This window comes from Aulonocara sp. 'chitande type north' Nkhata Bay, linkage group LG19, assembly GCF_057382095.1.
Source record: "Aulonocara sp. 'chitande type north' Nkhata Bay isolate Kocher_YH1m ecotype deep benthic linkage group LG19, A_spYH_male_GT1.1, whole genome shotgun sequence".
Classification (NCBI taxonomy): domain Eukaryota; kingdom Metazoa; phylum Chordata; class Actinopteri; order Cichliformes; family Cichlidae; genus Aulonocara; species Aulonocara sp. 'chitande type north' Nkhata Bay.
Window position 1 is genome coordinate 7,724,481 of NC_141362.1, and position 23,649 is coordinate 7,748,129.

Sequence of the window (23,649 nt, forward strand, 5' to 3'; positions counted from 1 at the left end):
CATTGTTTAGTATGGGCCCAAATGCTGGAAGACACTAAACGGAAAGCAACGAGGGGAGAATATTTCCAGCACCTGCGTCTAAAACAACTTTCTGAAGACACAAAAATACTTTGAGAATTAGTATTTTTGTGTCTTCAAACATTCTCTGCAGCTTTTGCTTGCCTGACAGATAACCGTGAGACAAATGAAGTGCACTGAAAGCAAAACATGTTACAGAAGAAGTTTTCATTTTCTTCAGTAAAAACAACCTTGCTGATTTAAAAAGAATCACAAAATTAGAAAATATTTAACAGAGCATTTTAAATAAGGTCATTTCCATGTTAAGTTTAGGAACTGTGGAGTTTTTATGTTGATTTCTAAGTTAAAATCCTAATCTGTGATTTGTATTAGTACTAGTGCTGTCAGTGTTAACCTCGTTAGAATGACGTTAACGTCATGCTGACAGCACTAATTAGTACATTACAAAAAATTTAATAAAAATAGCCAAAAATGGTCAGTAAATAAATGCTGTATTATATACCTGTGTGATCCCCCCCTTTTTTTTGTTCTTCTGACTTAAACTGAAAGTAAAAAACTAAAGCCCAGAAAACCTTCAAAGCGAAAATAAAGGGCAACGAGACAAAAGCTGAGCGACGTGCCTTTTAGAAGACCCTTTCTCTGAACATGATGTTTGTACCCACCAAGGGAATGAACCAAGTCTACAAAAAACATCAGTGTATACAAAGTTGCATTTATAAATGTACTAAACGGCTTAGAAACAGATAAAAATATAATCCTTGGTGGTTTCTTACTGACACAACTGGGTCAAAGAAAGTAAGAAAATATATATTTTGGTGAATAATGCAGCAGCAGAATAACCTACGATGAGTTCAGTCATTAAAATCAAGAATCAATGGCAGCTGTAAGAAGCAACCTCATGCATGCAATGACGACTGATTAGTAGCAAGCTGCTTTGTTTTTCCTGTATGGGTAATTGACTGATTGTTCAAGGAGTCCGGTCTGCTTTCCCAATCAGCCTTTATCCACCCAGACCAACCGTGGCCACCCCGAGCACATTTACACACAGAGACCAGGTAAAACCCAATCAAAGCAAAAGGAAGTTTCAATTTTTATTTAAATTGCAATGCATTCATCTTAAAGGAATAGTTTGCCATTGTGATAAATTTCAATTAAGTCACTTTTTTAAATAAAAAAAGATGAAATGATTGACAGCTCCCTTATGTACAATAGATATATACGTGTATTAAAAATAAAAAACCAACACATCTCAGACAACGCTGTCAACAAAAGCTAACTGATACAACCTACCACCAATACTCAGTTGCTAGTTTTTTACTACACCTGGCTACGAAGTCTAATCGTCCCACAGTAAATCCTCCTGTCCTCGTGAAAGCTTAAAATTCAGAGCTTCTGATTCTTCTGTATATTCGTTCTGCAGGATGTTGATACAGCTTAAAAAGGTCCACAACATAGCTCCTCCAGAACAAACACCTCCATAAAACTGTTTATACACAAAACAGCACAGATAGCGTTGGGCGATCCAGTATCCAGGGCAGGACGGGGAGTTTAATTTCCACTTGAAAGATTAAGAGAAAGAAAGTGGGCTACACCTGCATCACAGCCTCCTTCGCATACAAAAGGTGACAGATTTAGTCTAATCATCTGACTGCACTTAATGACCATAAATGGGCGGATATCAGCCGAACAGCTAAAACAGTACTGAGACCTAATGTCTGCCCAGGTCTTTTTTGCTTCCCCTGCTTTAAGCCAACAGTTCTGCTGACTCATGTAAGCTGTTTGTATGTGTGTAAAATGAGTTTGGTTGTTTCCACATACGCACACTTATCTTAAACTCAAATTTAAAAGACAAAAAAAACCCAAGAAGAGTCAAACCAGAGACAGAAACCCTCTCAATCTGAACAGGAACTTGTGCTCATGCACACAAATGACAAAACAAGCCCACGTCCTAAGTGTCATTTACAATAGTGAAACATAATGAGACAACAGTGAGTCTGGTTACATTTAAAATGAATCTAGTAATCAGGAAGTGAAATATCACCGCCATCACTGACCTATGAGATCATCATCCATCTCCACCATCTAAAAGTATAACCTTCATGAAGGGAGGACTGCACGCACAAGTCCTCTAATACATAACACATAAAACCAAACTATTCCTTTAAGGACAATCTTACCTAGACATTAAATTATGTTACTGTGGGTTACTTAGAGTCACGTCAGTAGACCTAATATGTGAGAACAGAAATCTGTCACGTTAATCTGATTGTAAGCAGTGTGTGTAAATGCACCCAGAGAGCGTTACTGTTCTGCTAAGCAATGTGTTAGTTCAGTGCCAGCAGCCCCACACGTCTAAAGAGTTTCAGAGGAAGTTGTTCTGTGAGACTGTTGTCATTGTTTTGGTACAGAGTGAAAGGCAGTACAAGAGTCCTACCTTTTGGTAAACCTGAATGACATGTTTCTACAACAGAATCAGACAAAGAAACAGTGAAAATGGTGAAAGAGAAGTGAAGGAAAGGGGAGGGGGAGATCGAATGAGTGAACAAAAATGGGGTGATTGGAATCATTAACAGTGAAAGGTAAAGATTCATTTGTAATTTTTTTTTAAAAATTCAGTATTAAATGATTTCAATTCCTCATTTTAGGTCAGTCATTGCAGGTGGGATGTCACTGGCTTGGCTGCTGCTTTCAGTACCTGAACTCGAGACTCTCACTGTGACAATATTAACCACAATAAGAAGTGCACAAGAATCTGATGTCGAGATTTCAGGGAGGCCTGAAAATGCAATTTAAAGAAAAGCTATACAAGACTAACCTCGATTCAAAATGTATGCTTTCACTTTGTTTTGTTTTTAATGGACTATATCAAACTACAAGTATAATAGTAACACATCAGCCCTAAAGCACGCATAGTGCAGGAAATGATTACCGTATAAAAACATTACCACCCAAGATCTTTAAAGAATCATGGAAGTGAAATGATCTAAAATGGTCTGCTGTGTGTAATGAATAAAATGTTTGAATATCCAATCAGTTTCTTTACGGTGTTTGTAGGTTTTCTGGCAGCAACCAGGCAGCGACACACAACAAATGTAGACTTGAGCATAAATCACATTGTACAGGACAGTGAAGTGTTCCTCCAGCATGTAATTATTTATCTTAACTCTACATGGCACTGTGCTGATTGGCTTCAAATCTGAACAGAGTCACAGTAGATTATAAGGCACAGAGCAGAGCAGCGCTGGAGTCTTTCCTCTTTATATTCAAGCTTTAATGTTTTTAATCACTTAAAAAAAAAAATTGCTTTAGAACAAATTAAACCTTTAAACTGACTGAACAGAAAGGAGCTAAACATCAACCCGTCACACTTCTCTACAAAATGTGCGCAGACGCTTTTCCTCGCCTACCTGCGGGTGAGTTTAGAGGTGAGTTTGGAGAAAAGGTTGCTGGTTCCACGGCTCCGGGTCTGAGACAGAGGCGTGGCATCGTGGGAGAGAGTAGGGGAGGCCGGCGGCCCGTTGTACGTGGCCGTGCGGCGGTCTCTCAGCTGGCCACCGTGGAAGGTGCTGCGGCTGGCTGTGCCTCGGGGGAAGCGGAGACGGTCGGGCGTAGTGGTGTTGGCGACGCTGTGGGTGGACGCCACCGGGTTCCTCTGACTGCCGGGAGACACGGCAACGTTGCTGAAGTGGACGGAGGGGGAAGTTACAATTAAAGCAGGTTTTACACTCCGTTTTTCCAGAGCAGACGTGTACTTCAACACACTGAACATTTCCACGTATTTGTGCAGGTAGAGTGTGATGGAGCCAGATTATACACAGTCACAGAAGCTGTGACTGTGCAACATACTCGAGTACACTTCTGCAATGGAAAAATGTTTGTGCAGAGTCACTGCACGTGCCTCTGCATTCCTAAAATGTGTGGTCTGGTTATTCTACGTGGACTTCTAAAACTGCCATGGGTTTCAAATACTGCAGGTTAGACATCAGCAGGGTAGGAAATTAAAATCACAACAGGACAAAGCCGCACATCAGCTGGTGGATTTAGACGCAACAGCCAGTCTGTGAATAACTAATTTGCAATACATTTTTTTTAAATTACAGCGAATGTTTTAGTCTTGCGACCACTGGCCTCACACAGCTGACCAACCACAAGCAGAAGCTGCATGTAGCACAGAGTAAGATCATCATTCCCTATAAACTGCTGAGCAGTTGTAGCCATAACTAACAGATTAGAACAGAGATGTCAAACGTCCGTTACCTTAGGGGACACATACAGCCCACTTTGATCTTAAGTGGGCCGGACCAATGAAACTCCCCTTTCTGTCAGTCTAAAGAAGTGCACATTTAATCTCTGAGGTATCTCAAGAAGAAGAAGTGCAATTTCAACAGCACATCTCAGTTTTACTAAGTGATAAAGAAATGTTGCTCTATTTAATGAAAGAAATCTTAGTTTATCTATTACTTTGGTGTATTATGGATGGTTGTGGGAGGTTTTCATCAGTAAGACAAGCTGTGAAAGTTATGAAAATACAGTTAAAAGTCTAAAACGTATGTCCTCCTTCACATTTACCAAAGACCGCCAGTGGGCCAGATTGGCATCTTTGCTGGGCCATTTCTAGCCCCTGGGCCTTATGTTTGAGACCCCTTGATTAGAGCATAAGTGTTTATTTAAACTGAATCCATAAAGCAGTGTCTGGTAGTACCAACAAGAGGCAGATTTATGATAGAGAGATTATCAGTAAACAAATACAGCTGGAAGATTAATTTTATGCATTTCATACCCACAGATGTGCAAGTATTTTGTGCAAACTGAGCTCCAGCACAGATCTGGTCTAAGAACCCAGCTTTAGTGCCTCCCTTTGGATTAAACGACTAATGCGCCACAAGGACTTCTGTCCTCATGTGTCTGTGAGTCATTTGAAGATTCTTCAAAGCAGAAAAATAACAGGAGAAATCTTTATAAGATCATTACATTGTTTGAGACCAAACTGAAGAGTTGGGACTTTCTGGGAGCAGAAACAAAATTAGGTTAACCTATTAAAATGGCGGCAGGGCAAGAAAAATAGTATAAGTGAGGTCACATGACCAAAACATCTTTATGATAATATTTAAGGCCAGTGTGTGAGATTTATTTCATTAAATTCGGAGCAATTTTAGAACAGGAAACGTATATAAAGCAGCTGGAACCAAAATTCACCAGCAATGAGCTGTTAATTTCACACCCCAGATGTCAAGCTGTTGATATGTACAATGAAACAGTGAGTTGTGAGCCTGATCACTTAAGAGTCTAAACAGAAACAGACGAGGGTCTGAGGAAGCTGGGACAGCAGGGGAGCCGTGAGCAGTGGGGGCTTTTCCATCATTTCGGAGACCAACAGGTGCAGGACCCAGACAGAGAAAATCAGGGGTCAAAGTTCACAGCAGAGGATGGAGGAGAGATCAGGAGCAGAGCTGTGTGAGTGCGTTACTGCAATGTCGCAAGGAGGGGGGGGGCCCAAGCGGTCCTCTGGTTTATGGCTGGCAGAGGGATGATGGAAACATGGAAAAATATTATCACACACTGAGTTTAACCTATCGCTCGATTTCAGTGTGTAGATGCATATTTTTCTCCACTTCTCCTCTGGTTTGATCAGCGTCTGAAATAAACACTCAGAAATTTATCTGTCTAACTGACCTGCTTGGTCTCCCTGCTTCATTTATCATCTGGATTTTGGACAGTTTTGTGGAAATTAAATCTGGAAAAAAAATGTCTTTATTTAGCCACCTCCTGAAAAAGAAAGTGGCTAGTCCTAGTCTATGTGTCTGACTTTATAGCAGTGCAGTTACATGTCAGATTGACTACAAGCACCTTGACTAAGCCTCATTTTTAAGTCTGTTTATGTTGTGGAAAACTAATGATTCTTTTGATTCAGTAACACTAGCATACAGATAATACGTACTGAGGTGTTTTGCAGATCCGAGTATACAAATGCTTCTTCCTATCAACACCACCTCAGCAGTGTTACCAAACATCAGGTAAACCAAACAGTAGCACTAAGGCTCGTGTTTATATCTAAAAAGGTCTTCATTCTGACCATGAATCAGCACGTTAGACCGGCTAGACTTTGGTAGAGTAACAATAAAAAGAAGGAGGACATATTTTATTGAGGTATACCAGTCATTAGAGCAATTCATTTTACCTGCTCCTGCTGATGAGCATACATTTCAGACTCTGGCACCAAAAACCACTTTGCTTACTGTTTGTTGCAGGAAATGGTGTCCATGGTTTAGTTGTAGGGTTACAGAGTGTGAAGCTGGCTGGATGTGTGGGTTAGCAAGGGGCCAAACAGGGGCTGAGACATGAGAGGAGACAGACAGGGGGGTTTGGAGACCCTGTCGTCTTACTTGGGCGAGCAGTAGTCCAGAGCGTAGTAGGAGTGGGGCAGTGTGGCCCAGCCTGCCTGGCAAGCGTACAAAGGGCCGACAGTTTGATACCTCAGCCGCACCGAACTGGACGAGGCACCGAATGCAGCGGCTGCAAAGGCAGACGGGGGGCTAGTGGCACAAGCCATCTCAGTCATGCTGGTCATGCCGTAACAGGGGGGGGGGACAAAAAACAAAAACCCCACCCCGAATCACAAACACACAGGCAGAAATGGAAGATAAGTTGATGAGAAAAGGGGAAGTAAACAGAAAGAAAGGAGTAGAAAAATCAGGGACTGAGACAAAGGAAATCTTTTCTAGGGATCCCATGTAGGTCCTTTTTTCCTCTATTAACAAGAAAAAGGGGTTTAAATAACTTCAACCAGTGTGAGTTTGAAATACCATACAAATATACATTTTCACACAGGTTGAGTAGAAGAGTCTCTAAAACAGTATTTATCTAAATCTAAAGAACTACATACAGACTTCAGGACCCACAACAATGATCTCACTAACAACAGTTTACTGACAAGTGGGAAAACTCAAATTCTGCTCCCTGTACTGATTAAGATTTACAATCATCCTCCTCTCACCTGTTCTCTTTCCCGTTAGGAATGACGGAGAGGCGGTCTGTGTTGTTTCTGTCACTGCAGACATACGTGTTCCTCCTGGTCATACCTGCAGATGCAGTGTTATTCTGCAAACAGACAAATGCATTGCTTCAGTGGATGACCTTTTTTTTAAATGAAAGGCTCAAAGAAACATGTGTTACAGCAATTAAAGCACAGTGCACTTAAATTCAGTCTATCATGCTGCCAATCTCACCAAATTCGAATGAGTTTTGTTTAAACTTGGAAACAATGCGGCAGACTTTAGAAGTAAAACTTGTTTCCTTTGTACTGTACTGATATGTCCCTCGTGTCTTTGATCTCTTAAACATTTGCATTACTCGATTGTATATTAGTAGTACTCGTCTGTCACATTTTGTATCGCCACAGAGGCTCACTGTGGTCGATGTGGACAGGTGGATTAATCGGAAGTGACTCACACAGAGACTGCCACGTCATGGTTTGGTGGCTTTAAAGTGATAGAGTGCAGCTTAAAAACATTTCCTAATCTCCAGACCATGAGACTGAATCACATTGTTAAACAATACTCGGGCATTGTTCGTTGTGTAAATCTGGACAACTACATCGACACACAAAACCAGAGCTCAGGAGTCGATTGCTCACTTCTTTGATCTTTTGTTTTTTTTCCTTACAAGGTGGGATCACATGTGATGTCACCTGTTAGAGGAAGCTTTACCCATTTATGCATCATTTTCTCACAGATGCATCTGAACACAATAAAGTCTTTACACCATTATTTCCCCTTAAATGCAGTGGACTTCCCCAACGCCAGGAAGTACACACTGATGTGTAAAATTGGAATTTCCTTTTAAGTAACCATGACAGCCACTGTCACTAAACACTCTCATTTAGCTTAACTCCCCCTCCCCAAAACTCTCATACAAAAACAGAGCAAACAATCAAGTTTAACTTTTAAGCCAACTGCTGAAACACTCACGCTCGGGGCCGTGGTGGCTCCTTTCCTGCGGTCAGGAATGTCAGCCTTGTTGGGGTTGTTGGCGTTGCCCAGCAGAGGGCTGGAGGGTGGTGCCCCGCGGGTTCCTGGGATGCTCGGTTTACGGAGCTGGACTCCACCTTCCTCTTTCACGCTGTTCTCAGCAGTAGTTGTCTGACTCCTCTTCGGATGAGCCATCCCTGGAGGGAGGTTCTGACCAACTATAGAAAGAGAAAGTATAATTATCAGAGTAACGTTTGCGGGATGACTCAAGAATACGTCTACCTCTGTCAGCAAATACAATTTTTAAAGAAGTTCTATCTAACCTACATTTTGAAAAAAAAAAAAATATGACCCAGACTTAGTCAAACATAATTATAGTTACAATTTACAATATAATCATCATCACATTAATGTTTGTTTTTCTTTTAATCCATGGTGGCCTTGAATCAGGTTTCACCATTTACTAAATGAATAAAGTCGTCTTCTTAAATTCCCAAAATATCAGAAACACAAGGCTGAAAATGCCACAGCAGTTTTTGAAATCACAGTTAACAATGTTTGAATGTTGGGTTTCTGCTGGAGTATAAAAAGGTTCTCAGCGTTGCCACTTAAGCTGCAGATCTCACAGACAGGAAGCATCGCAAACTGAGGTTACTGACAAAGCATTATATCACAGTGGACAACACAGAGCTGTGCAAACAAAGGAAAGGCTAAAGTGCCTCTACCATGTGACAGGTTTCGATTTGGCTTCTTTTATCAGCTGAAAACAAGCAACTGACAGAAAAGTACTTTTATTATTAGAGGTGACGTACAGCAGAGTTTCAAGTCTGTTCCTTTTCACGTGACATTGAAAAGGAAAGCTAGGACCACGACACTGTGTTTCACACAATGAAGAAAACAACACACCTTGCTCGCTGTAACGTCTCTGTTTGTGGTTGGAGGAGACGCTCCTCTGGACTTTGAGGTGGGAGGGCGACTGGCCGTTGAGCTCACTGCTTGGCCTCGGTTTGGCCAGAGACAAGTTGCTGCTGGAGGCCGAGTCGCCGGGCTCCAGCTGAGAGACAAAGGACACATACAGAACATACAAAAACCCTCAGTTTCTACAGTTTTACTACAGTGAATGTGATTTATGAGTCAAGACAGACCAAAAATCTAGGGCACATGATACGCGATCAAAAGAATTTTTGTGTACAAAGGATCATTTTAAAACTATTATTTCTGATGAGTGAGAAAGCTGTCATTTGTGAGCTTAGAGCTTCAGATGGCGACTTCAGACCCACTTTGTTTCAATTCCTGCACCTTTATTTATATCAGAACCAAGCCCTCATGGACAGTAAGGGGACTTACATGACTGCTTAATTAGCCGTCTGAAAAAAATGCCCCAAATGCCAAATCTTTGACAACGAACTATTTCACATGATCAAATTTAAAACCATTAGGCTTAACAAACGGAAAAAAGCCCCCAAATGCTTCAAATCAATTATTTTAATGCACTTTAATATGTGGCGAGAGTCTGCAAACAAGGTAGAAGTCTATAAATAGCCGAGTCACACACTGGTTTACGAACCACTGATAGCTGAACGACTGAAGAACTAAGACGTTTGTTATGTTTGTACCTCAGAGGCCTTCCTGCCCAAGAGCAGGTAGGTGGCTGTGATCTCATCATACTTCATCTTGGCCAGAGACTCCTGGATTTCCTCCAAGTTGTAGCCCATCCCGACCATCACGTCTGCACAAGCAAAAATGATCAAAGGCTCAATTTAATAACCACTTTTCACGACACCACTGAAACTAAAAGGGACACTGTAGATAACTGCGATCATTGACAGTTCATTGGGGTCTACATTCACCACAAAGTGAGTGAGAGAGTGCTTAATTTTAGACCCTTTCACAGTGATCTCTGGCGATTACAGCACAAAACCAAAACATGACTATTTCTTTTAAAAAACTTGTTTTAAAGTTATGTGGTTATCAACTTTATGTCAAATCTATGTTATTAAACTGACTTCTCTTAATGTGATTTTGCACATTCAAGAATTGTGTGTTTATATTCTGGTGACTGAGCCGTGCAGGTTTATGATCCCGTGATATGCGGTGGCGCTACAGCGGATATCACGGGATCGACTACATTACACTAGAAGTTTGTAATGTAGTCAAGCTAGACACGCAACGTCAGAAGCTTCAGGCAGAGAAGTTCAGCTAATCAACTTCCTGCCTTTCTGGTTCACCTTTGAAGCAAAGCAATGCTGACTGGAAAGGGGTTTGGAGTGTGAGGACAACATTTTTTTCCTGAAAGTCTAATCCGAAAGTTAAACTCAGACTACTTTTAAATTCCAAATCACAGCTGTAGTTGGGTTCAGAGCAGTCAGGTATGTAATCTGCTGTGTTTCATCTGAACAAATAGACACCTAACAAGTTTTTAATGAATGTCCACACATCAAAGCTGCGTGAAAAACGAGAAAAAGAGTCCCAACAAAGGAGAGATCATCGTCCATCTGTGATTTGTGGGTATAGTTTGATCTAGTCTTAAGCCAAACTTGAATCTGTTTCTAACCCTTACCTACCCTTTCAATGTTGGTCAAGCAGCGAAGACACAAGAGAATTGTCTCCACTCGCAATGTATGAAACTCAAATTTGTCCCCAGGAGACAGATTTACAGAGAAAGACATGCACAGCTTTGACATTAAGCTTCCTCATTGTCCAGGTCACATGTGTGGCAGCACACCAGGTAAAGCTGTACAGATCCAACATGATTTGTAAATATATTTGTGCTGTGTGTGTACACGCATGTTTTGTTCATTTTAAAAAAAGGTACATGAATCTCTGCACACTTACACCGTGTAAGGAGTAAAAAGCAAATACCTGCAATGTAATTCATTAAATTGTAGTAGGAACACTTGGTTTTTCACTGTAGCACTCATTTGTAAAGAAAAGAAAAAAAATGCAGCAATGTCGTCTGAAGTAATGGAAATATGACTTTGTTACGCCACCGTGCATCACATGAAAGCTTTTTACACGCTGTGCAGTCTATAAATCTTTGAAAACGCTCTTCTATCTGAGACACGTTGGAGAGCTTTTTTATGCAGATTCCATCTTCAGAGATGGAGCGTCTGGTCTCCAAGGAAAGGTGTAGAAATGAGTCACCGGCTTTGCAGTGACCTGTGATGGGCTCCGACTTCCTGCCAGTAACCGTTCTGTCAGTGCAGGCTGTTTGTGTCCGACAGGAGATCGTTTTTTAAAATCACACTCTTTTTAGTGCAGATGATGTGCTGCCGTAGCCAAAAATGTATTTCTCAACCACAAACTCAGCTGCCAGACTTGACAACAAGAGAGAGGTGTGACCGCTTCATCATCATTTCAGACTCTTTACCCGGCATCCTCAGGGGTTTATGAATTGATTTTAAAATGTTACCTATTACTACTAAATATTTTCATGGCTTCTCTTTCTACTACACTTCTAAAGGCTTAAAATGTATAATTTTCAGCACCACTCGAGGGTTTCTTTGTGCTTTAATGATTTTAGTTTTTGAAACAAAAAGCTCAGCACAATAATTTTAAAATATCTTCATTCCTTTGTTAATTGCTAAGTATCTACTTCACCTGGGCACGAACACTTTGAGTCTAACACCAGGTTTCACGCGTGGGAAGAGAGAAAGCGAGCAAAAAACGAGCTGCGCCTCTGTAACCAGGCAGAACCACTGATCTGCCATCTTTTCCCGTCCTTTGTTGGATCAAGCTCATCTTTCTCACTTTCACACTCCTGCGTCCCAACACTTGTGTTTCCCTCTCTGATTCTCGGCTCATTAGATGGTTTATGGCTGCAATCTTTGACAAAATGCTCATAGCTGAAAGAAGAAAGGACATTTTAACACTTATCTGGTAACACTCTACCTAAGAAGAAAAAAGGATTACTTTCTAGGCTTGAATTATGTAACATTACTGGCTTTATTCATCTGTTAACGCTACTTTTTTAGTCATTCTGACATAGGCTACACAGGTTAGGTCAGTTATGTAAAAGTTCTGTGTGGCTATATTCAGATACACCAGGACCTTTAAAGGAATAAGAGCGCCTTGGTTGCCTCCTGATATTTAGCTATGAGCTGATCACGCTGTCAGTGATAGATTGTGCTTTTCCTTTTTTCCCCTAAATAATTCCCACTGAGCTCATTGCTTTTCACAGTTAATCAACACGGTATACTACAAGCACAGAAAATTAATCTAGAGAGGCATGTAATTCTTATGTGCTCAGGTTTAAAGCCACATATGCATTCATTCATCTATGCAGCTGGCATGAATCAAAACTAAAAATATCAAGACTCATGTCACTGTGGAAGAATTATGGAGAATGTCCTCCAGGTCTACTACTTCCTTACACGCATCACATAAAATCAGACATTTAAAAACTAAATGGTGAAAAATGTTTATCCAAGAGTCCACCCATCCCCTACCCCAATAAATAAATATATCAGTTATGAATTCAATAATGTAACAGGCATTTGAGGATTTGGGGCCTTCGAGGTTGAGGATTTCCTTTAAATTGATCAGCTAATAGTTTCACCTTTAAGCTGGCCTGTTCACAGTGTTTCCTGGTGTTAAGAAAATAAATGCTCTCTCTATTGGCCCTTGTGCTGCTGAAGCCTTTAGATAAATTAGATGTCATCCACACTGAAAATTCGAAGCCTTTTCCTGTGTAAGACAGCATCTGCTCCACAATGCATTGTTTTCATTCAGTAATAATTTTAGGTAAACTTTTGCAGGCATTGTTTAGAATCCAGAGACTAGTCGGCAACTTCAAGACCTCATTCTCTCCCCTCCTCCATCTTTCTTTTTTCCGTTTTCCTGGGTGATTGGGAGTTCGCACCGACACATGTGCACCAACGGCCGACCCCAGCTGCAGTTATGTAAGAGCTTTCATCCAGGGCATGATGGGGAGGCTTCTCTGGTTCTCTTCTCTGCGTGCAGCAGCGCTGCTCGAATTTATTTATTCATCGTCATGTTTCATCTTTTTTCCTTTTCAAGCTCTTCAGCACTGAAATAATGAGACTGCCTCTGCACTGTGGAGCCGTAACCCCACTAACGTTCGACATCTCACGTCTTCTCACTACTGACGAAAATTACCGACTGAGCTTTTACAGTAATAATGGAGAAGGAGGGGGTGTGTACTTTTTTCTTTTGATTATAGAACAGTGTATATGACAGGCCTGAAAGTCAGAAAACTGACTTAAAAAGAACTTCAATGATGAAGCAATCCATCCTTCAAAAGGGGAAAACAAACAAGCAAAAAAGCAGTTACGATATTAATAGTAACATCAGCCTTACCTATTCTCTTCTGATCTGTGATGTCCAGCTCTGGTTCAGTGTAAGGTTTGAGCTCGTCATCATCAAATCCTGCATTGATCCATCGATCCTTCATAATTTGCTGTAAAAATAAAGACAGACAATTAGAACAGATGTGGCTACACATACGTAAGAGAAACAAACAAAAAACAAACGCCGACGGCACACATGCATACCACCGAATAAAAAGTGGCATTTTCTTTTTCCCCAGCACAGAAGTTTACAGGGTTTTGTAGGCAAAACAGGCAAACCTGAATAAACTGTGAGAAACTAATAGTTTGAAACGTTTGAGAGTGCTCAATCCTCCAGGTAAGGAAATCCCAAAAAAGGTGATCCATTCATCTGGACACCTTTTCAATGGGAGAAACTGGCGAACAATGGGCTGTGAGGCCACAGTCCATTGTTATTCAGTGGGCTGGTTTCAGTCATTATGCAAATGTACTGTTTCTAAGGTTGGAGAAACCTGCAGTCAGCTGAGACTGAGGAAGTCACTCCCACTGAAATTGCTAAGTAGTTCTATGATACTAGAACTATAACCTTTGTCTCAGCTTTAAAAAAAAAAAAAAAAAAAAAGTGAATCAAATCAACATAAATTGGGGGCACCACAGCTCATGAGGTTAAACCTTTAGTAGCTCTTAAGGTGCATCTTCAAATATTATCTGGTGTTATCAGAAAAGGCTTAGTCCAAAATAACTGGTGTGGACAGATGTTACAGTTTAACAATATTGAAATGAAGTTTTAGTTCAAGTCTAAACTTGACAGATTTATATTTCTAACAATGCATTTAACATCCACTGTAATAACAGATCAAACAGTAAGTCGAGTGCATGAGGCATTCCACTCAGGTTTAATTACAATTCAGTCCTTTCCCAGAAACACTACACATTGAACTGTGCTCCATCACATTTGCTTGCACCCTTATTTTATTTCGCTAATCAATCATCAGCTGATCAATTGGTCCCTGGGGTTTTACTGAGGACAGAGCCAAACTAATTATCACGCTCTGCTGTGGCTGCCATAATCCAGGTCAATCGTGTGGCATCAAACGCCAACAGATGTGACCCCGACATTCGAGCCAGCACTATTTATTTTAACTCACGTACTGTCTGCTCTAAAGAATTCAGCAAAATGCAATCAAGCCATTTCCTTGAAATGAAAGGCGAAAATCAGCTTTGAGATTAAATAGCAAGTTCAGAGCTTACATGCCAAAAATAACTGTGAGAAGAACGATTTTTCTTTGTGTGAATGATTTACTGCGGAGTGTGAACAGCTAAAAGATGATCATTCACACATTGATCTGTGGAACAATTCTCTCTGTCCTCTCTTCCTCTTACATTTAACACTTGGATTATTCCAACCACCGCAGATGTTCTGACGGAAATAAAAAGTCCAGGTATTTCTGCCATTTTCTGTCAATCAACTTTGGAAAACTGATTTATTTTTGTCCAGTAATATTTAACTTAGTATGTGGACTCTGAGGACCTTTAATGCTTTTGGTCAAGAGGTCAAAATTTCATTTGGCTCATCAGAGAACATGCTGAAGTCTGATCGTACAACACCGCTGTTCGTTATCCTCCTACTTCTGCTGGAACTTTGAAATGTACTACAGACACATTTCTACTTATACATGAATGTTTTTTTTTTTAACATGTTTGCATTTACAGTTTTGTAGCTTTTGCTGCTCATCTATTATTTAATACTGTGACAAAAAGCACAAATGTTTCCTTAACAATAACTGGAGGATTTCTTGGACCCCAAATATTTGATCAAACAACATTATATGCTGCTCAAAAGGCAATGCACAATTACAAAAACAATGTAGTGAAACTCATTTACAGTCAAACGGGCAATTTCATATTATATTTTGCTAACAGAAGAGTTTTGAACTCCTATTATGTTCACTTTAGAATCATGTGCTGATTAAAAGCCAAAGATATTTCACATGTCATCTATTAACCAGCTAATCCTCACATCCATGATGCTCGATGGATTTTAGGTGTGAGCACATTTCTGGACACCAGATTTACTGATAACAGATGGATTGTTTTCAGCAATGTTCCTGTTAAGTTAAAGCAAAATGAAATGTACTCGTGAGGACTGTGTGCTGTTTCTACTCAAAGCGAACTGAAGTGTTCGCTAGCACACTGCACGTTTTGATCTTGCTTAAACCGGGAGATAAATAAAATGCATTAAAAACGCAGCTGTACTTTGTGCTCATAATGACGCAGACTTAAATAAGTAGGTTATATGCACCCTCTTGAAAACTGATGTATACTCGAGGCACAAATGAAGGCAGAGAAGTGATCACAGAAGCCAATTTTGGCACAAACACAAAAACGTCGATGCATTATTCATGGTTACAACATCATAAGAGGAGGAGTAGAGTGTGGGCCGGGCACACACGCACAAAACAGGACGCCGTCGGCGTCAGAGGAGATGATGCAGTGGGGAGATGCAGGGACTGAGAGGAGGGGTTTGAGGATGGATGGCATTCTCCAATGGTGCAGACGTGCTCTGGGAGTGCGTTAAGAACTAAGAGGTATATTTACATTTTCTGCGTCCTCCCTCACCTCGAGAGTACCCCGCTTGGCCGGGTTGAGCACCAGGAAGCGTTTGAGGAGGTTCTCGCAGTCTGTGGACATGTAGAAAGGGATGCGGTACTTCCCTCTGAGCACACGCTCCCGCAGCTCCTGCAGAGAAGGATGAACGGACTGATCTCAGATCATTGCTAGAAGAAATGTAGGGGCTGGTTTGTAGACTGTAACATCGTGCATAAGCTTTACTTTAATCATTTAAGAGAACCTGGAACAGCTTCCACAGGATTTGCACCATATAAACCCATGGTACATGTGACACTAGACAGTACCAACAGTTATATATAACAGCATTTAAATGACAACTATGATTGTTTTTATTATCGCTTTCTCAGTTGCTCTAATTGGACTGCTAAATGTAAAAACATCTTGTATTGTGTAACCTAGGATCCAATATAATAAGGTAGTCACTTTTATTTATAGAAAATATGGAGAAAGAGCATCATCTCTCTCCTTCTGCTATGAGAAAGAAGCTGCAGCATCATGTCATCCACACGCTACCTTAAGATTCTGTCCGTCAAAGGGCAGCGAGCCGCTGACCAGCGTGTACAGTATCACCCCCAGACTCCAAACGTCCACCTCTGGCCCGTCGTACTTCTTTCCCTGGAAAAGCTCCGGTGCTGCGTACGGCGGAGAGCCGCAAAACGTATCCAGCTTGTTGCCCAGAGTGAACTCGTTGCTGAAGCCGAAATCTGCGATCTTGATATTCATGTCTGCGTCGAGGAGCAGGTTCTCAGCCTTTGAACAGACAAACCAGTAACTTTTAGGCAATCTGCTGAGCACTGAACACTGGTCAGTGTTGGAGAGGCAGCCACATGAAGGCCAAAATGTTTAAATAATTATTTCTTCTGTATTGCTGTCATTCAGCAGCATGAAGTTTGTTTTTGATGATATTATTGATAGACTTTATTAGTGATTATTTTTTAGACAAAGCCAAACACGATAAGCACTTTTTCTGCAGTCGCTTGATTAATCATTTTGTCCATAAAGTGTCAAGAAAAGTGCCAAAAATCAAAAACCTGTTTATTTATTTATGAGTCCAAAAATCCAGGATTATAAGGCTTTAAAAAACACATAATTTCTCCTTTGTGAATGAATGAAGATTTCAACCCAGCCATCTGCTCTTTGCTGACATGTAGCTGTAGGCGAAAGACTAATTAGAAAGCTGAGATGAGTACACAGAGGACTCATCCTTCCAGCTGAAACACTGAACTGACATCCTGAGAGGCTTGCAGCTGCATGCAAACAGCACTCATCACAACATGTCTGACCGTCAAAATCTCAGCAGGTGTTGCTGCTGAAGCCACAAAAAGCCCAGAATTCCTCAGAGGCACAAAATGGCCTACAAGCCCGAGGGACAGTGTTTGGTTAAAATGTGGCTTGTATACCTCTTCTACATCGAGTGTGACATTTGGACGCGCGCTGAGCAGCTCCGTGCTGCTCTGTCATCTCCCTACTCATTGATCATTGATGAAGCTTCGCAGAGGAAACACTTTGGATGTGCAGCTGCTGGCAGAGCAGATACACGGGCCTCTCTTCTCTTAGCTACTCCCACTGATGCCGAGATAAAAATACAGAGGCATCAATATTTATAGTTGGAGAACTAAAATGGAGAGCATCACGGCTGTGAAACAGAAGAGGCGGGAGAACATGTAGACAATTTATAGGGCCACCTACTTTTTCTTTTTTTTTTAACACTCCTCCCACCTCTATGGTGCAAAGATTTGTTTCATGGTGGCCATAGTGGCCAAGGACACTGTCGGAAAAGGGAAAAGATGAGCCTCACTAGCTGTGTGTGTGTTGGATTCATCTGTGGGAACATGGGAGTTAAGACGGGAATCATAAAACAGGGACTGATGTGACCTTTAATTCATGATGGACAGCAAACTCTTTAAAATCTACTGACCCTAATATAATATGTACAGTATATCAGCTTCTTAAATGTGAAGATTCTGAGGACAGAAAGAGGAGTTCAGATGGGGATCAAGTTCCTCAAATACTTCAAGTTGAAGTAGAAATACATACAATACAAATACCAGCTGGATACAAAAATAACAGTGATCCCTTTTAATCTGAATTAATGACTTTCAACTGAATGATGCATGATGCACACCACAGTGTGACCTATAAAGGCTTTTGGATAAATACTGAAAATTCAAGTTCGATCTTTTTTTATTTGCTGTGTTTGCATTTTTAACCACTCACCTTGAGGTCTCTGTGAACAATGTGCTTCTGGTGGCAGTACTGCACCGCCGATACAATCTGTGCCGAACGAAACACAAGTACAGCTTAGTTAAATGTTCTCAGACTGTGATAAAGGATGTGGTGTAGGAGGAGATGTGGTTGAAACTAACAGGAAAGATACAACTCAGCTAAGGTGGGGCTGACGACACCAGAGCGGTGAGAAAACAGGTTTGTGCAGTAGCTCTGTCGTACATTCGTCTGACTCGTGAGGCACGTACGAGTATTGCTAGTATCAGGGCACAAGGAGTTCCTTTGAGTGACACATTTTAGAGCTTTTAAAATGATCATTTTTGAGTCTTCAGTTCCCTTCATTTTTAAGGCTTCAAGATTTGCACAGAATTTTATTTGTGTTGTCTTGAGAAACCAACACTACAAAACGCAAAATGTTAGTATATCCACCAACTCAGATGCACAGAGTTTATAACTTAAACACTGGCAAAAAACACCACCAAACTGAGTTTTTTGCATGTTTTCAAACTGCATCAAGGTTGTGTCACTTTTATGAGCATTATCAAAACAGTTCATAAAGTAGAATGGTAACAGGATGGGGGGTTACATAAACTTCTTCAACTGAAATTGCAGCTAGATCTGATTATCAAGGGATTGTTTCTCATTACACAATTTAAGATGGTTTTAATCTAAAATCTGATCACACCAGAGGCTGTTTCATTTATGATGCCAGATCACTGTCGTTCACTACTAATTAAACCAATACCAACACGGGCAAAAAGATACAGAGAGTCTGAGTGTTGAACATGAATACATAACAGCCAGGTGTTTTGGACCAGCTTCTTAGCACTTCACACAACAGTCGATGGCTTGTTTGTGACAGTCATGAAGAGGTAAGTGATGGGGAAGCAAGTCGGTTTAGACATTTCATCAGTCTCAACACAACAGAGACGCTTCTGTCCTCCGAGGACACACAGAGGACAGCGTCCTGTCTGAAGCACAGCCAGGAGCAGAGGTGTGAAACCAGAACACTGCAGGGGGAGAAAGCTGGGTACCTGTCTAAATTTAGCTCTGGCCTCTTTTTCCTTCATTCTTCCGTGTGCAACCAGGTAGTCAAACACCTCTCCTGCAAAAGAGCAGAAAGAGAGAAATTGAGGAAAACACTAAAAGTAGAGAATAAGCAGTGAGGAAAACGGATACGAAAAAAGTAGACAAACACAAAGTGAATCGCAGCTTCTAAAAATCTGCAGATAAAAATAACTTATACGCAGCTGGCCTGCACCATCGCCCATGTGCATGGTTCGAGGGCGTTTCTTGACCATATTGAGTTGAGCTCGGCAACGCTTCCTCCACACTGAGCCTCTCCTGGAGGCACAAAGCTGCCGCCAAGCTGAGCTCCACAGCAGCAGACCCTTCCCTCAGCCCACACGCACAACCAAAACGTGACTACACTCCCTCGTGTGTTAATTGAACTCGAGTTGCTGGTGCGTGCATGTGCACGCCCATACTCTGGTGATAGGAAAAAGAGAGAAAAAAAAACAAAACAAAACAGAAAAAACCTCCCCCACTTCTCTTGAATCCTCAAAACCCTTCCGCGCTCTCGGCGCTGACCTGCAGAGGCAGCCAGAGTGTGCGATTCTGTACTTATAAGCATCAATTCATCAGCGGTCTCTGACTCAACCGCTAAAGACAGAATGAGCGTGCTGAAACTCTGCATGTCAGAGGTAAACAGCATGTCGTACATAAAGATGAGCATTAATAAAAACTGCATGGAGAACAAAACTATAATTTTGTTGTCTTAAATTAATTTGAGGCACAAGACTGTAAGGCTTCTTAAATTCTGCCATCACTTTTCTGCACTATCAAATAATCCTGGGGCAACTTATCAAGTCGGACTCAGCCACAGTTAGAAAAGACGAATAGAATAAACTTGTCACTTTGTCATTCAGCACATACAGTTTTACAAATTTACTAATAAATCTAAAAATAAAAAAAAAAGGATCTAGGATATACACATGTAAGAATCTAAGAGAAATGAGCTGTATACATTATGGAAAAAATGTACAAAATATCAGGACATAATGATATTGCACAGCAATAACAGCATTCCAGGTATGAAATTGCACTGCCCTAAATACAGTCTCATGTGCATATATACTGGAGTGGGCAGTTTGGTTAGTTATTACACGCCACCTCTTTGCACCGAGTTTTCTGCTCTTAAACATCACACAGCAACTTACTGCCAATGGTAACACTAATATTCTGACACTAAGCAGGTATTCTATCATGACAACATTAGTTAAGCTGCACTTTTTTTTCAAGCAACCTGACAGGGTCACCTTAAGATCCTGCATGACTTCTGAGAAAAATCAATGACTAACTGAAACAAGTATTCGATTTACGTCACTAAGAGCTAATGCAATTGGCCAGTGATCAGAGTTCCCATCTCAGTGATAATGTGATTTGGTACCCAACAAGCATGTCTTCACAATTTGTCGTCTCTGCTCAGCTCAGCAGTTCAATAATGAACAGCTCAAGCAATCGATGGAAAGATGTGGCATGACATGACATGAAATGAGAATTCAGAAAAAGAAAATTTCCCCCAGCTGAAGACTTCCAAGAGAAAACTCTTTGGGGGTCTTACAGCTACATATATCTCAAGTTGGAGGGTAGGCATAGTTTATTGTAGCTGTTGCGTGCTCCCCTTCACTCCTCTTCATTTACTGCAGCACAAAACCCACCTCACCTCTTTCACAAGCTGCCTCAAGCAGACTGGGAGAGAAACCCTCAGCTATCCTGTGACCACGGCACCCACAGGCAAATGTATTTGGATGTCAGTGTTCGCAAAAGTATGTATTGAAGGATTGTTTCAAGGCTCTGAGTGACAGTTTGCACGCCCTAAAAGGTAGTATGACTGAGACTTTGATAAAGTAAGGCATGAGGAACTGTAGCAGCTGACCGTGTGAACAAGACCATAATCCCAAATTCACCTACAGAAACATTTTAATCTCCTTCATTCTTGATAAATCTTGTTCACTAAGGTTTTTTCTCTTGTCTTAGCTGAAGCTAATCTAAGAGCAAGTTAGTCTTAGCTTTTAAAGGATGCTTTTCCAACAAAGTCATTTATCCAGTGAACAACTGAAACTAATGTTTACTTTAGTGGAAGACAAAATGTTCAAATCGCAAACATGCAACACTGTAGGAACTTTCAGACATGCAGTGTCCCACAGAGCTGATGGTAGCTGACCAACATGTTTTTCCTGCTCTGACTCGTCTCCTGTGTGTTGAGTGGATTTGTTCATTTTCCGAATGGATTAATACTTATGTCACTATGTTTCAACGTTTGGGGAGTAGCTTTAAACTTTACATTCCTTTTCATATATACTGCATGTGGGATACAAATGTCTCAGAATGTGGCAATAGTTTCATGAGAGCTTTCATATAAGCATTTTGTAATTTTGGTAATAAGTATAAAAGAATGTGTTTGAACTCTACGTCTAATTAACTTATGTTTAACTTAAATTTGGTAGTTTATAAATTATAGTAAATTTTCTGAGAATAAAAATATGTCAATGCCTATCATACAGCGCTGCACAAAAGTCTTGAGTCACCGCTCATTTCTATACATTGCGGTAGGAAAATAGGTTCATTGCGTTAATAAAACATGCAAACATATAAAACAGAGTTTGTACAATTCCAATGTGCTCGAAAGCGAATATTTGGTGTGAACACCTTTAATCTTCAGTACAGCTTGAACTCTCTAAGGCAGCTTTCTTATCAAGTAGTGTTCAGGCTTCTTGAAGGACATTCAAAGCTCTACTTTAGATGTTGGCTGCCTTTTTGTTGTGCCACAATTCTTCAAAAATGTTGCTTTTCTGGCTCTGGGGAGGCCAATCCATGACTGATCGTGTCCCACTGTGTGTTTTTCTATCCAGATGTGCTTTTACTGCACTGGCACAGTTCTTATGATCACTGTCATCCTAAAAAATGAAGCCATTGCCAATCAGATGCTTTCCAGATGGCACTATGTGGTGGATTAAAATCTGACAGTATTCTTTTGAATTCATAATTACATCAATTTTACAAGATCCTTAACACCACTGGCTGAAATGCAGCCCCAAATCATGACACAGCCTCCGCCGTGTTTTATACATGACAAAAAAGGCACAATGCACACCATGCCGAGATATGCCACATTTGTCTGATAGCTCTATTTTATGCTGATCCAACTGTGTTATGATTGTCATTTTTCATAGATTCAGCAAAAGAGTGTTTTGGTGACAGGCTGCTAGTAACAAAGTGCCTGAAAATAAAAGACCAATAGAAAGCTTAGAGAACTATTCCTGAAGACAACCTTTAAAACAAATTACAAAAAAAGTCCTTGGAAGCAAAATATATAGACATGAATGAGGGTTCAAGACTTTTTCCACATTACTGTATACTTCGTGCAGAAGTCAGGTTAAAGCTCAGGCTATGGTATAAAACTGTTGTTGAGCTCTTTGTACAAGTAATCTTGTTCCTTTTTTCCCCTTTCAGCTACAAGTGCAGTTTGCAGATGATATGCTGCTCCAAAGATATATTAATTATTAACATGCACATTTATCACATTGGGCATTAATAAATTATTCTCGGGAGCAGCACAGAGAGCAGATTTCTACCAACTATGTGGTCTTGAGTGCAGCAGCTGTTAGTGGAGTTGTTTTTCAAATTATTTATTTTCATGGGGGTCTAGGAAATTCTTAAAGTTCTTGGCATTATAAAACCATAACATTTGTTTAAAACCAAAATTTATTATGCAATTATATTTACTAAATGGCTGCCTGGGGGTGTAATAGTACATGGTTCATATTTACTTACATTTTGAGGATGCGTTCAAATCTGACCAGTTCGAAGTATAAAATAAATTACAACAACCATAACAAACTCTTAATCAACTTCAAAGAATCCATTAAAACCAGAACTGCAATGTCAGCTTTAACACAGCACAAAGTCACAGGACCTCGCACTTTCTTCGCTATCACAGAGAAACTTTATTGGAATTGCCGGTGGACAAAGTGAGTGGGGGCTCGTTGCTCGTGTTCAGAGTGAGCACCACATGGCGACCAGTCGACTGAGCCGTAGAGTGTGAGCACAGAACTTGCAAGTTCTGGCATTTCCATTTCACCATGTTGTGAGTTAAAGTGTCGTGCAAAATAAAAACCACACAGCATCTGCCAGCTGTCAAGACAGAACCTCGACTTCAGGCAAATATCATCCAGGAGTTTGAGCACGGCAACATAAAGGGACTTCTGCAGCCAAACTCTTGAACCAAATGTTGCACTTACAGCTACTGTTACAATCCTAATGGTTGTAATTCACAAGTTTGACATGTTGGAGATACTTTGCTAACCACTGCATCTATGTCTCACCTCCACTGGCGTACTCCATTACCAGGTAGAGCGTCCTCTCGGTCTCAATAACTTCAAAAAGCTTGACTGCAGGAGGGAGAGAAAGAGAGAGAGAGAGGAATTATAAATTCAATTATGTCAAAAGACGAGAGA

The 23,649-nt window shown here is 40.7% G+C and overlaps 1 protein-coding gene across 21 annotated transcripts in view; it reads right to left on the reverse strand.

The window, feature by feature from the left end:
• The window catches only part of mark3a (MAP/microtubule affinity-regulating kinase 3a), a 46,292-nt gene that overhangs the window by 6,060 nt on the left and 16,583 nt on the right, over positions 1 to 23,649 (reverse strand). For 9 of the 21 annotated variants that reach the window (XR_015126341.1, XR_015126342.1, XR_015126340.1 and 6 more), the window contains 13 exons: positions 23,518 to 23,583; positions 19,165 to 19,235; positions 18,122 to 18,178; positions 16,418 to 16,654; positions 15,872 to 16,012; positions 13,305 to 13,404; positions 9,602 to 9,714; positions 8,892 to 9,039; positions 7,986 to 8,203; positions 7,013 to 7,116; positions 6,402 to 6,578; positions 3,426 to 3,698; positions 2,453 to 2,479 (listed from right to left, as the gene is read on the reverse strand). Coding sequence is in view for 18 of the 21 variants with exons in the window: in XM_086274175.1 (XP_086130301.1) it covers positions 2,453 to 2,479; positions 3,426 to 3,698; positions 6,402 to 6,578; positions 7,013 to 7,116; positions 7,986 to 8,203; positions 8,892 to 9,039; positions 9,602 to 9,714; positions 13,305 to 13,404; positions 15,872 to 16,012; positions 16,418 to 16,654; positions 18,122 to 18,178; positions 19,165 to 19,235; positions 23,518 to 23,583 (1,732 nt within the window). In the remaining 3 variants the exon portion in view is untranslated. The remainder of the gene's footprint in view (positions 1 to 2,452; positions 2,480 to 3,425; positions 3,699 to 6,401; positions 6,579 to 7,012; positions 7,117 to 7,985; positions 8,204 to 8,891; positions 9,040 to 9,601; positions 9,715 to 13,304; positions 13,405 to 15,871; positions 16,013 to 16,417; positions 16,655 to 18,121; positions 18,179 to 19,164; positions 19,236 to 23,517; positions 23,584 to 23,649) is intronic. The other 12 variants (XM_086274176.1, XM_086274174.1, XM_086274182.1 and 9 more) reach the window with 7 other exon arrangements.